Below are 15,155 nucleotides of genomic sequence, written 5' to 3'. Positions count from 1 at the left end.
GTATAACCCTTGACGGGTCTGGGAAAACACTCCCACTGGTGAAAGTGCCAGATTTACTTTACCAAGAAAACAGAAAATAAAAAGAATGTGCTGCTGCTCGTATGACACGACGTAATTACTGAGCCAAAACTAAATTTAGCTTTCTCAAAACACACAAAATGGGCTGGTGATGGTGGTACACGTGATGCTACTTCAATGTAGGCTCTGAAGGAATCGAGCACACCACTTCGTGTGACATGCAAAGCGCTCCAACCATACACGTACCAGATATCCATTGACCACTTGTCGGACCATTGTCCATGTCTTCACCATTTGTCGGTAACTTAGTCAGATGCAGAGCCATTTATGGGGAGAGTTTGGCCATTCTCTGATCTTTTGCCGCCTCGTGGGTGGAGCCTATTTTGCCGTCAGAGTCGTCGTTGCGCCGCCCAAAAAGACTGAATCCAAGCAGAATCCGCTTATCAGCCATCTGATGCGCGCCATATTGATACTGTTCGTCAGCTTTGTTGTCGCAATGAATGCAGTCTACAGGAATAACCGGCTTATGACCCACAGCCGCCTCTGATAAGGGGGGTTTTGTTGCCAAACTGGAAGAGTTCAAGGACGAAGGGCTTTCGAAGGACAATGTACGCACGTGTCTTCCCTCCTTGCATCGTAAACAACGATCAGCATCAATATGGCGTCGACGACCGGCTGACAACGGGACAACAATAGAGCACGGCGAGGGAGGTGGCTTAGCCGTGACGTCGCATGACGCGCTTCAAGTTAGGCTCCTCCTAAAGCCCGAATCCCATAACAAGCGACACGCCGCAGATACACGCGAGAAGCGACAAAATCGACGTCTCTGCCGCCACACGAGCGTCAAAAAAGCTCAGTCGCGGCTGAATATTTCTGCATCTACTCCCAGTAGATATTTGTAGCATGTCGCTGAGTTCGTTGCCTGTTGTTTGACAAAACCAGCTAGATTTGACGGCGTGAAACAAGAACTGAACGCGTGGGCAAGGGAAAGGGTGGAGAGGGCAACCAACAAAAGTAGCAGACGAAGAAGTGGGCGGGGCGTTGTGAACTTCAACCGCAGCGCCGCTGCGTTACGGCGAATATTGCATAGCACCTTCGTTACAAGTTCTCCTCGTTTTGACGAATGAAATACTATTTTTGGTATATTTATGGCAATTTACAACTTAGCTCGAATAAAATAAGCAATGCTTCTCCAAAAACATCATTTCTCGGCGACGGAATGTCGCTGCTCAAATGGACCAGGAAGTCGCGCCATGACCAGACCCGACAGCGACAAATTCTGCAGCGCGTCGCGTGTGGCTTGTTATGGGGTCCGCGCTTAATGGCCAAACTCTCCCTATAAACGGCTCTGGTCAGATGTAGACGTTCAGCATTGCTACGGTTTTAGCCTTTGTCACCTAACTCATCCTGTAAATCTCTCATCCTGGATCATCTCGTCGTTCGTACTTGTAGATAGCTTTTAACTGCCACACTCACTTGTAGATAGCTTTTAACTGCCACACTCACTTGTTATCGTCCTCCTCCTATCTCTCTCATCCTCATCTTCCACACCGCACCGGGTATCCGCACGAGCGGCTTTTTCAGGCGAGATCTCGGTGGAGGCGCGAGGGCGACAGGAGTGGCGTCATGGTTTCTTGGGTGCACGTGAGCAACGTCACATCTTCTCGTGCACTCGTCTACCGCCGTGAGCGCTGTGTGAGCGCTCCACAGAATTTCTTCTCCGACGAGAAACTGCGTCTGCTAGCTGCGTTGCGTTCAGCACCGTCCTCCGTCGCGTGTTTGAGTAACTTCTTCATCGTCACTTCAGACGTCGTTCGGACGCACTCGGCATTTCTTCCGCGATATCTCGTTGGCGCGAGCTTTTTTCCTCGCTCTCCTTTGGCGACATCTCGCCAGATGTCGCTCCAAGTCGCTCGTGCTGATACCCGGGCATTCGCCACAGTTCCTTCCTAGTTCCTTTTATTGGTAACTTGTAACTTAACTCGGTACTTTTGCGCCGTGGTAACTTTCAGAGGAACTCGTTCCTTTTTCAGGTGACTTTGCAATAGTAAGTTAAGTTAAGTTCCAAGTTACTTTTAACTCGCTTTTCACTCACGCCCACATATTTTCTTGCTTTCTCTCCGGTTCCTTCATGGCATTTTTTGCCATGAAACGTGATATTCAATCAATGACAGTATTTTATTCAGGAAGTAAGAACCGCTGCCATTGAAATGAAGCTGAACCATTGTGCGCCCACAGGGAGTAAGATGCAAAGCGTTCGAATAGATCTCTACCAGAGGAACGTCATCGTGACATTGGTAGACAGACTGAAACCGAAACAAATCGGAAGGAGAGCTGGCTGGGTTCCACGAACGGGCACTTGTTCGCTGCCTTCCATTGAAAGAAAAGCAGAACCGAGGGTCGCGCTCCTTTAAGGAACCATATCGTAATCCCCTCAAGACCGTGGCTTTCGGACGCGACCTTGTTCACCTCTAGCTTCGAGCGTAGTTCAATTCTACCAAATTTGTGGCGCTGTCAAACACTATGACGTCATTTGTTTACAAACAGGGAGAGGTCTATTGTTGGACATAAACGAAAACGATATAAGCGTGTTGCACTCCTCCGCAGGCAACTCAATGTCGAACTCAACTGCTCACGCGCGTTGCACCTGCGTAATGCTATTTTGTGTCCGAAGTAACTCGTTCTTTTTTTAAGTAACTCAGTAAGTGCGAGTTACATTTCAGGCTGAAGAACTTCGTTATTAACTTAGTTACAGTTTGCACACGGTAACTTAACTTGTAACGAGTTCTTTTTGACGGGTAACTTCTCACTCTATGGTTCTGGCGCTCTTTGGCCTTTGCCGCCTTTGTGCTACTAAATAACGCATAATCTCTCTCCCCATACACGTAGCTATCTCAAAACTGACGAATCCGTACGACCCAGCTTGCAACTTTCTGAGAACAGATCGATCCACTGTTATGAAGCAGCAACTACAACAACTTCATTGCGAGCATACAAGGCGTCCCAGCTAAATCTAACCATATTTTTTGTAAGATATATCTATCACTTTTTCCGAGATGAAATGAATTGCAATGTAGCATATGCTGGAAGGCACTCACCAGGAGGGCATTAGCGGACTCTTAAGGCAATGTCTTCATTAACGTTCAATAATTAAATTTTAACTATAAAAGCTGGGAAGTTGTCCAATGAGAACATCTGATGTCTTCGGTCACCAGACACCAAAGCCGTTTGCAGAACAAAAATTCGTTCGATTTCCGTGCGCAAAAGATTCCTGAAGGAACACCTGTTTTTTTTCCCTGTATTTTATTGATTGCGCTTCTCTACCCAAGCAGCACAATGTACTGAAAGTCGAGTGCAATAGGGGTGGACGGGTAGGTGAACGGCCTTGAACAGACGCGTGAATCAACAGAACATTGATAAGACGCATACCGTCCACCCCTATTGCACCCGACTTTCAGTACATTGTGCTGCTTGGGTAGATACGCGTCTTTCCTTCGCCCCCAATACGAGAGGATGAAAGAGCACACTACCAAAGTAGCCCAATGGCACTGAAAGTCGAGTGCAGAGTCGAGTGAATGTCGACCCAAGAGCGTGTCACATCCCTACGCTGTGCCGATGAGAGCCAAGGAGCTCGAAACGGCCGTCCACAGCAGGGATTGTGGCACGCTTGAATTGTGAACATTATATATATATATATATATATATATATATATATATAGTGTGTGTGTGTGTGTGTGAAAGAGAAAAAGAAAAATGGGCGGAAGACTTGGACGGAAGTTTAGGGCGAATTAAAACATAAGAAATTTATTACAATTTTAAGGGGAGATTAATTAAACAATTCCAGGGTCAACGTTTCGGCGGAGGCTCCGCCTTCTTCTGGACAAGTTGCTGTCTTCAGTCGCAGTTGCTTATAAAGGGTATTCCTGACGTCATCGTAGTGTCCCTTGGCTGGGTTGCAGTCGAGAAGATTATCGAAGGTCGTGATCGGGATGATGTCATCGGTCCGGGGATTGTCTTGGTCGGGTGAATGTCCTTGTTTGTTGCTTGCCGCAGCTGTTCTTTTGGCTAAGTCGGAAAGGTTCCGGAATGTCGTGACCGGTACTATGTTGTCGGTCGGTTAAGAATTCTGGTCATTGTAAGTTGCTGTCCATGACTGTTCTTTTGTCACTGCCGGGAGAATTCTGGAAGGTCCTGGTCGAGTTAATGTCGTCCGTGCGGAGGTCGTCTTGGCGGGATAACGTCCTCTGTTATGTCTTCTTTTCCTGAAGAAAAGAAACAAAGAAGCGAGAACACGTGCACTACCTAAGAGTTCAAATTACACACTGTTGAGAGCGTTTATTAAAGCCTGGAACTTGTATATTAAATAGGATTCCCGTTGTCCGCGATAACGATCGGAGCTAAATTCTGATTGAAGAATGCAAATTAAGGAATCGTTGATTGAATGCCGAGGTTCTTTAAAATGGCGCGAAACTTGCAGGCTGGGCTTTTTGCTTACATCTGATTTGTGGTTATTGAATCTAATTCTAAATGATATCTTGCTTTAACCCACATACTGAGCCAAGTGGCACATTGCATTAGGTAAATAACATTGGAGGAGTTGCAGTCAATGTCTCCATTTATTTTGAAGATAAACTCCGAATTTGTACATTTTACAGTTTGTGCATTTTGCATTAGACAGCAGATCCGGCAACGCTTGCCATTACAAGGATGGCAACCTGTTGGTGGTACGATCTGTCGATTTACTTTGGAGTGAACTAAGCTCTCTTGTAGATTCCGGGACCGCCTGTAAGTGACACGAGGTGGTTCGGGGAAAATTTCTTTCATGCGGTCAGACTGCCGAAGGATGCCGTAATGGCGGCTAACTATGCTGTTCAGGTTTGGATTATTGCTTCCAAACGTCACCGTTAAGTTTACAGAGGAGTTTCGTTCCGTGTATTGTGAGGTGAAGAGAGACTGACGATCGGTTCTGCGCGCACGATCCAAAGCGTTTTGCACCAATTTCGCTGGGTATTGGCGATCGGTTAATGTGCGCCCAAGGTTGTCTAAATGGGTCCCCAGGTCATTGTCATTGGAACATATCCTTCCATATCTCAGGGCCTAACTGAATGGAATGGCTATAGTTTAGTATGTCGGGGGTGACAGCTTTGGAAGGATTGGTACCGTTGTGAATCGGTGGGCTTGCGATATAGGTTGGTTATGATCGTGTTGCTGCAGACTTGAACTTGTACATCGAGGAAGTTGAATGTGAATTGAATTGCGGGAATAGGAATGAGTGAATTTGATACTAGGATGTACGCGGTTGAAGCCATTAATGAACTTCTCGACTGCAACCCAGCCAATGGACACTACGACGTCAGGACGTCAGGACCACCCTTTATAAGCAACTGCGACTGAGAACAGCAACTTGTCCAGAAGAAGGGGGAATCTTCCGCCGAAACGTTGACCCTAGAATTGTTTAATTTCCCCTTAAAATTGTAATACATTTCTTATGTTTTAATTCACCTTAAACTTCCGCCCAAGTCTTATTTTTCCTTTTCTCTTTCACCTCTAAAGTTTCGTGGCCATCTGAAACTCCCTTTGTTGACACGTATATTACACACATAACTATGTAAACATGCAAGGTAAGACCATGCGGATTCGAGATGGAACGTAACACAAGCCTCACGACACCCAGTTGGAATCCCACTGCTGAAGCCTTTTCTTCGACTGCAAAAAAATGCAGTTCAGGCAATTGCTTTGCGCTATTCTAGTCGTTCATGTATCATGATGGTATGTACACTGAACCGAGGACACTCTTTCGTGTCGCGCGGGAAAGAAATTCGGCCCTGGATACCGTATCTGTGTCACCCCCGTAGCTCTGATACAGCCGGTGAGAGACCAGCCCCAATCCCATGAAAAAATCTCATCACTACGATTTAATCACTGTTGGAAGCATTTTTCTACCGGGTTTTGTGAACGAGGGGAGATCGTATTTCTCAAATTCTTTGTACGAGTCAGTTGGGGAGACCTTACACGTGTAATTATTCCCGTTTTCAGGCGACGCTGCATCCAAGTGCCCAACCGAAACTTTATCAGTTGCCCAGGCTCAGTGCGAAGAAACATTTATGAACGAACACGGGCTCGTTGTTCACCCCGAATATTTGAACCAAGAGACGCGCAAATGGTATTGCTGGTAAGTGTTCTTTCACGTACAAATCGCGGTTCTACAGCTTCGTTGTGATAAGCATCCGGACCACAGATGTCTTCACGCCTCCCACTTTGTTAGAGGAACTCTACCTCAGATGCCGCCCACCTCGTGTTTCACTGGATTAGCGATTGAGAAAGAATCCAGAGGATGGAAATTATGACTGATATGTCCGAACATGCACATGAGGCCCGATAATTCGTGAAAGCCACGCTTATGCGCTACAACGCGACATCGTTTAAAGGAGTACAGAAGGCCATCCAAAAAATTTTCAGATTAAGACATCTGATGAAAGTGTGTGTGTCATTATACCGAATAGCGCGAAAGGTTTTGATGTGTGCAATTTGTTTCCCAGAAAAAAACTCACATAAACATAGTTCCGCGCCTTCACCCTTAACTCGCCACTCCAGCTATAACGAGGATGAGGAGGTATGATGGCACGTCACCGATGACGGCATAAGGGGACTCGTTCTGGTTTGCCGGTCAGTGGGGGTCAGCGCCTTGTCCCTTTGCCGCCGTAAACCTGTTTTGGAAGTTTTCCCGGAGAATTGGGGATAGAAGGAGCGGCCGAAGCATTACCGAGCAAGGAGAAAGGCTTTATCAGAACCCCGAACAGCCGAGTAGCAGACGACAGCGGAGTAGCAGACAACATTTCTCTAGGCCAATCGGCGAGCGTTCTCCTTATAGCGTCAGCGCGAGGTTCCAGGCAGATCACAGGCTGGTGCTGCTCTTCACCACCGTTGCGCACGGTGGCTTTTTGCGGCGTATTTTAAATTCAATTTCTGAGATAATTATGACGCTGTGGTGTAAATTACTTCGCATGGTGCACCTTACTGGCCTACTTAACAGTTTTATAGGAAGAAAACTGGGTGTTAAAAATGACTTCTGTGCTACTTTAAATGAAATCCAGGTTCGAACTCTGGCACACATGCGAATTCGCGTTTTTCTGAATTGTCGTGTGACGTAGCTTGCCACTTCCAAAACCAGGGGAAAAAAAAGCTGCTTATTCGCTCCTGCATAGCTGCGCTGTTTATTATGCGCGAGCCAGTGTTACGCGTCCCTGTTATTTAACATCTGTTTGTGTACGATCTTTTCCAGTATGATGCAATACAGCCAGAGTTGTCTCCAGGTGCTGAAACAGCAACGATGTGATTCTGAAGATTTCCTTTCGAAGTTCACAGAGAAAGTTCAAGCTCAATGTGGAACGTCCAAGTTGCTCTGTACGTATAATACAAAAAGAATGAAGGAAGCATAGTGCATATACTATGAGTCTTCAGACAATGTCTTTGTAAGTCCAGTGATAAATTTCGCTCCCAAGATCAAAATGATTATGTTCAGTGGGATTTAACGGTAGTTGAAATCAAGGACGGTTGCCGGACTGTCAACCTGAATGACAACAAACTGAAACTTTCGAAAATGAGGTCAATGTGCAAGCAAGAAATTAAAACGAGAAGATAAAAATTGGGTGTCGTTTTTTTTTTTTTTTTTTTTTGTCAGCTTTGTTTCACATTCCCAGTTGTATTAAAAGAGCCCACTATAATCCTCCTATTTCTAGCGCAAAATATTTTTTTCCTTTAGTAATTAAAAACTTGGCGGAACAGCTACTTCGCTATTTAAACAAAATAGTATCGACTACTCTGGCGGTTTTCTATTGTATACACAGAAGTAGCAAAGGCTAGTACGCAGCGGTATGCAACAAAAAAAAAGAAAAAACATGGGAAGTGCGTCGTTCGTCATAGCAAATGGAAAGGATCCGTAAGAATAAGAAACAGTGCAATCGGGAACCAAAGCCGAACACTATTTATGCTGTACACTGTAGAAATTCAGGCGAGGTAAACGAACACGCGCGTTTAACCCCCACATAGGGGGAGGGAAGGAATTCTTGACTGACGTACATGATCACGATATTGCTTATTTGTTGTTGGTATATTCACATACAAGGTGTTTTCACTTTATTCGTTGTTTCGTAGGAAAAGCAAACTTATAGAGCAGCGTAGATGCAGTGTTGGCAGTCTACAGAACAGACTCTCGCAGATTACGCAGCCTTTAAGTGTCTCATATAGTTACATACTGTCCGGGCAACTACTACTAAATAGCCTTCCCAAACGCCAACGCTAACGTGGTTAATGAAGGAAACCCGAATTTTTCAGACGGGTACGTGCAGTGTTCTATTCTTGAGATATAGCTTCCCACTAGTACTCCTTCGGATTTGTCTTGCTACTGCAGCGCTCCGGCGCATTCTTTCCTCGGAGTCAGACGCTAACAGAGAATGGTACCATACGGACTTACAGGCAGTAGTCATCTCTTTGCACGTCCGTACGGTACCTTACACTGCCATCACGGCGCTCGGAGGAAGAAATGCGCCGTTACTTTTGTCCAGCAGCCCACCTAAAGAGGTGACGAAGGAGAAACCGGTATTACAGAACACGGTGAACCTTACATAACAAAGTAGCACGGTTCCGTTGACCTTTCTTGATTAGTAACGTCGCCAGCTGACTGTCTTGTTGCAACTGCATGCACACTGTCCGCTTGTAAGCAATGCACACGTGGCACAAGCTCCATCGCCATTCCGTATAATCACAACCGATCTTCTGATCAGTCAAATGGGCAAGAGGTTCGCCTTCTAGAACACCGCATCGGCGCCGTAAAAAACTGTTCCACAGTTTCTGCAGCCGTTGACACACCAGATGCGGTTTCACATGTCCTGTATTGCCAAATACGCTCCGCGATTTCGCTCGCGTAGCGCAGAAGACACCTTAGGCTACGACTGGGTTCACACCTAGGACCTCACACCGCCTTACGCCCCCTGGTCTCTGCCTGTGGCACCCACCTTCGCACGTCTTTCTGACCTTCAGGGCCACAGAGATCGATGCAAGGAACAGGCTCGTTCTCCAGTGGGTTCCAGCCCATTGCAGTGTCGAAGGCAATGAACTGGCTGACGGCGCCGCAGAAGCAGCTCTCCCGTCTCGGTTGACGGACGCGTATTGCACTGCTGAGAGGAGATCGCCGGTCCATACTTCGACGTCTCGTGACTCCTCTGACCACGCGCCAACGGACCGCTGACATACTACCCCCTGCCATGCTAAGCAGAGTTGACCCAGCGCTCGCTTTCCGCATGCCAGCACATATATGTCACGTAAAGATGCCGCATTAGTTCATCGGATGCGCCTCGACGTGGCCTTCACTGCACAGTGCACACTGCACAGTGCACACTGCACGTGCCAGCGAGTCATCCAATGGGAGCTTTGGAGAGGCATTCGAATTCACTCCAAGGAGCAATCCAGACTGCCCCAGACGCCTTACAATGCGTCTTCGCCATGACCGGTATTCCGCAATGTAGGGTTGCGAGCCTGCCCCTTCTTCCCACTCTGCCATTGGCATTCAACATCGGTTGCGCGTCTGTCTAGGACACTTCTGATTCCTTGGAAGAACCATGTTGGAAGAACGCACGCTCAATGAAGGTAAACAAGGGAGTACGCAGTTCAAAGTGTGCCTCTGGGAGAGCCAAGACCGCTGTAGTTCCTGTATTTCAGGCGTTTGAGATCATCTTAGTTCATTGGAGAACACTTTAACAGAAAGAAAAGGAGAATATATGTGTGGGAAGTGTGAACTATTTTTATATTCTACAAGCTCGTTCGTGTGAACATCCTATAGACATTGCGCCTCGTGTGTGCAGTTTGCGGCCTAGTGGAGTAGATAAATATCCAGGGCAAACTGGGCGGATGCACTCATAGAAGTTGCAAATACAGTCATAACAGCTACAACGCTCTGAGCTACCGGGAACGGAGCGTCGGAGACAACCGTGCCTCGGAAGGTGTGCGAGTTGCATCTTACACCGTGAGGCGACGCAGAGCCTGATACCGTGACAATGGCTGTCGAATGGACAACGGTGACGCTTCCTTCTGGTAAAGTACGAGACCACTGTTATTGGACGTTAGAACTTACGAGGTGTGTGTTTTTTTTTTTTTGCGCAAAAGGAAAATGAACTTACAGACGATAAATTAGTATTCGTATTCAACGTAATCTCGAGCTGCACTGATGCACGTTTCACGAGGGCTTGAATGCCAGCAGCGTAGAAATCCTTACCGGCGAGTAGCAGCTATGATCGGACCGCATTCTTGACCTCGTCGCCGCAGCTGCAGTGGAGGCCCCCCAAAGAGCGCCTTCAGTGGCCCGAAGAGATGGAAATCGCTAGGGGCGAAGTCTGGACTGTAAGGAGGAAATGGCAGCAACTCCCAGACAAGTGAGATGCGCGGTATGCGGGCGCGCATTGTCCTGTTGCAGAAGGATTTCTTTGGTGATGAGGCCCGGCCGCTTTTGCTTCAGCTCCTTATGCACATCCCTGATCATTTGGCAGTAATACGCACTATTGAAATATACGCACTAGTGAAAGTCAACATGAACAATGCCAGCCGTGTCCCAGAAACCCGTGGCCATGACCTTACCCGCAGACTGGGTGCTTCGGAAGTTCTTGGGAGCTAGCGATCCCAGATGCTTCCTCTTTGTTGATGCGCGTTTAGACTCAGGAGTGAAATGGTGCACCCACGTTTCATCGCACGTGAGGAACCGATCAAGGAACGGCTGTGCTTCCGGGTTGAAATGGTACCTTAGCTCTTGGGAGATTTCCAGTCTTCTCTGCCGGTCAAACACTGAGAGCTGCCTCGGCACCCAACGGGCACAACCTTTCCGAAACTGGAAGTGTTCATGAATGATAGTGTTCAACGTTCCCACAGAAAGGTCCGTCTTTCGAGCCAGTTCGAAACATGTTATCCGTCGGTCCTTGAGGATCAGGAGCTCCATAAGCTGGATGTTCTCAGGAACTCTGACACTGGAGTCTGAGCCGCCACGGCCGGGATCGTCCTGCATTGATGTACGTCCGTCTCGGAACCGTTTGCACTACTCAAACGCTTCGCTGCGGCTACGTGTGTCGTGGCCATACTGAGGCTGAAGTATTCTGTGAATTTCAGGTTACTTTACGCCTTCATTCACGAGAAACTGGATGACAATTCGCTGTTCGATGCGCGCGCTCACCTCGTTTTCGGCCAACTTGTCCAGCATGTGTCTTCTGTTTTGCACAGTTTGGACCACCACGTGGTGAACGCGCAGGCCTCTCGCGTGCTAAAATGACGAAAAAGAAGTAGCGCGAGCGATCTTATACACTGAGCCGACACGAAAGCCTGATAACGTGCCAGTGACTCGAATGGACAACGGTGACGCTTCCTTCTGGCGCAGTACGAGACTACTGTTATTGGACGTTACTACTTACATGGGGCATCTCAAGACACGCAAGACAGCACTGTGGGCTGCCATGTTGGTCTTCTTGGTTTGCTGCCAGGTTGGTCTCGAAGCCCAGAGCCTCGACAGTGCACGATGTTTCAACTGTTTCTGTTCCCCTGGCTACCAGAAAAGACAGCACAACACGCAATCAGACAGCACAACACGCTAGCCCTCTCACAGAAGATAGTATGTCGTTTCGATCGATGTGACTGCGTCACACAACGTTCTCGTCCAATCAACTTACAGTTATGTATTTCAGAAATGAAGAACCTCCATTCAAGTAGAACGAAGTACAGTAATAATAAAAAAATACAGCACATATGAAACGCCGTATCGCCTAACAAAACGGAAAAACACACGAAGCGTATGGCGCCTTCTCTACTGTTTACCCTTCCGCCGCTGTTCGCACGGGGACCGGATGGAGGCCCTGGCGAATGGGAGCGAATTTTACGCCCTCTCTCTCTTCTGGTACGCAAAAACTACCTACGCAGCAATGAAAAATACTGGTTACTGGGTCACTGCGACGTAACACCGTTGCAACACCTATTTTTTATTTTTTGCTATGCGCTTAGCACTGCATGGGTATCCAGCAGCTGGGTTTCGTGGGCTGCTGGGTTTCGTTCAAGCAGAGCGCTCGTCTTTCTGAAATTCTTCGTGGATGTTAGTTGGGACACATGTACTTACATGTACTATAATCCTTGTTTGCAGGCTCTGTTCAGTGCAATCATGACACATTACTCCGTGCCCAGACTGTGTGCAGCGAGAAATATAAGCTGGCCCATGGGTTCGATCCTCAAAAGCCAGGAGATTTCATCGCAGATGCACAGAAACGGTACTGCTGGTAAGCTCTCTTTCTTTCAAGAGCAACAATCAGTTGGATATAGCAGTCTTGCGATAAGCATCTTGACCACAGCTGTTTTCACCCGACACCACTCAATGCTGCAGAGGAAGTCATCCTCAGTTGCCGTTCACCTCGTGCTTTAAGGTCCAACCGCATGAGCCGGCTTTTTACCCAGCTGGCTGTCGCGGCTTTTGGCTAGCAGCAGAACGATAGAAAAGCAGAGAAATGACGGTTTCCGAGGAGTGCGGATACCGGGGGTGGGTACTGGGCAACGGAACCGTTGCAATCGGCGCACGCAGATTGACATTCAAGGTTTAGCCGTAGATGGCCATACGCAGAATAGGCGATTTCAGATATTGCCCTTGTGCTCCGCACGGGGGCCCTCCGTCGCCCAAGTCACGCGCATCGCGCAATGCGTTGTGGGAAATGGTTTGCATTCGTGCTCGTCTGCCTCTTGCTTGAAAGGTGCGGGAGGTGAAGGAGAGAGAAAACCGAAACCGTTTGCGCTCTTCTTCTTCTTCTCTGACTCATGAAAACTAAATCCCAAGGTGCAGCGGGGCTTTAGCAACACGGCGCTCTCTGGTGGGCCATCCGTGCAATTTCTGAAATCGCCTATTGCACAGATTGCTCGCCCGGATCTTGTTCGGTAGAAGATCAGTAGGTTTATTGCGGATGTTAACCACGTGATTCTTGTGTGAGCGTGTAACAGATTCATATCAATGGAAATGCTATGTGCGCTCCATGTATTTCGTTGTCTGGTGAAGTGGCTCTGTGAGTGTGCATCGCATAATTGCAGTGTGCATTGTTCTAATATTTTATCACACAACAGTGTTTGAGTGTTTTATGGCCACTGGTTATCTCTAGGAATTCGTACCGCAGCTTCTACACAGTTAGAGAGATGTTTTGGGTTCACATTTAACTTTTTACCACCTTCTTTTAATTTCATCACCGTTACCTCCTAGCTTGCCTACTTTGGCGCATCGCAGCCATAAACGCCATGGCCACAGACCAGAACTATTCAACCCATCGCCATCATCACCTGTATGCGAGTTCTCCACACGTAATAAAAGTGCTTATCAAATTATGCGGATTTTCTTTCCTTGAGAGGGTATGGAAACGTTCGCTTGGGAAGTTCGCTTTGGGTATTTTACGACAGCGTCACTTGCCGCCGAGAAAAACTTCTGCCGCTCAGAAAACGTTTCGTGCGGTTCGGCCTCTAATGGAGTGAGTGATTTTGAAACACAAGAGTGAATGGGAATCATGACCGAGCTGTCCCACGTTGCAATTCAGGGACGATAATTAGGTGAAAGCCAGAACGGTAAGGTACAAAAGCATCATCGTGAAACAGAAATCCTGAGAGCGAAAGTTTGAGTCGTGACGCCTATACACGTGGGTTTTTCTTGAATTGCCTGAATTGTGATTTCCTGTTCCCAGCGCCGAAAAAAACAAAAACCTGGCATGTCTCTTGCGCCACAGTATTGCTTAGTATAGACCCGATCAAATGTTTTTTTTCTGTTTGTTTTTTTGCTATTATTAGCCATTAGGGTGTGTTACGAGTCCTTGTACTTAAACACTTATTTGTCTACCATCTTTTCTAGTGAGATGGAATACAGCAAGACTTGTCTCCCGGAAATACTTAAACAACAAGGATGCGACGACACCGGTTTCGTTCAGCTCTTCATCCAGCAAATAAATACTAGATGTGGAACATCAAAATTGGACTGTAAGTACAATAACAATGTATAAGACAGACATCCTTCGTGGCTTCTGAGAACAGTCGCCCCTGTCTGTCCAGTCATAAAGGTCGCTTGCCCAGTGGCAGCGCTAAAGCGTCGCCTTCGCCCACGAACCCTTATCAGAAAGTTAGTTCAGTGTAAGGCTAACTTGATGCGGCGACAAGGCTGAAAACATATCTTAAACATGCAAAATACGCTGTTGTACACGCGACGGTCCTTGAACGTTACCCTTGAATGCCCCGGAAGAGAGGCGCATCATTTGTGACCGACATATTTACATCATGATTTTGATGAAAGATTCAGATTCAGCCTAGGTGTTGCAGGGATAACGTTGTTCCGGTATAACGCTTCACGATTGGGAAAACACTCCTGTTCGACACCGGTTTTCTTCAGCTCTTCATCCAGCAAATAAATACGAGATGTGGACCATCAAAGTTGGACTGTAAGTAGAATAACAATGTATAATACTGACATCATTCATGGGTCCTGGCAACAGTCAGTCATTGCAGTCATAAAGGTCGCGTTTGTGGCAGAGTTTCCTGTAAAGCACGGACACTTTTCAGGATGGCTATGTTCGTTCAATGTAAAGATGACTTGATGCGCCGAGAACAATAATCGGAACGCGTCTATTTGGCAGCGGACGGCACCGTGGTGTCAGCGCTGTCCAATGAGCGCTTTCTGATATACTCAACTCTACACTCAGCGAACTTAGCTACCCAGGGCCGAACGGTAGTTGATCTGGCAACCGACTCGAATCGCCCCAACGTTGTAAAGCATGTGGCCAACTGACGTGGGGGTTGAGTATCGGTCGCCGGGGCAACGCTTTCGGCTCATTTGCCTATCGAAATTCACTCGCGCCAGACGTGTACAAGATACTCAAAAATGTATTTAAGATAAGGTAATAAATACTAACGTTAGAATGTAATTAAGATAGAGTATAAATACATGAAAATTAAAGTAGTTAAGATAGAGTACAAAATACTTCAAAAAGTATTTGAAATACAATTAAGATACTTGAGTACCTCTCGATGGTCCACAAGTTCACTGCTCGTTCTCGGTATTAAGCACGTGCTCTCTAAGACGCTCATTGACACAGCGA

The 15,155-nt window shown here is 47.1% G+C and overlaps 1 protein-coding gene across 1 annotated transcript in view; it reads left to right on the top strand.

Annotated features, from left to right (window-relative positions):
- Positions 1-15,155, top strand: part of LOC135384170 (uncharacterized) — a 134,134-nt gene that overhangs the window by 102,102 nt on the left and 16,877 nt on the right. Inside the window, exons 34-37 of the mRNA XM_064613393.1 lie at positions 6,055-6,190; positions 7,301-7,422; positions 12,188-12,320; positions 13,919-14,043. Coding sequence (XP_064469463.1) covers positions 6,055-6,190; positions 7,301-7,422; positions 12,188-12,320; positions 13,919-14,043 — 516 coding nt within the window. The remainder of the gene's footprint in view (positions 1-6,054; positions 6,191-7,300; positions 7,423-12,187; positions 12,321-13,918; positions 14,044-15,155) is intronic.

This window comes from Ornithodoros turicata, chromosome 2 (genome assembly GCF_037126465.1).
Source record: "Ornithodoros turicata isolate Travis chromosome 2, ASM3712646v1, whole genome shotgun sequence".
In the NCBI taxonomy this organism is placed as follows: Eukaryota; Metazoa; Arthropoda; class Arachnida; order Ixodida; family Argasidae; genus Ornithodoros; species Ornithodoros turicata.
The sequence above is the reverse complement of the archived record's forward strand: the minus strand, read 5'-3'. Positions and strand labels throughout refer to the sequence as shown.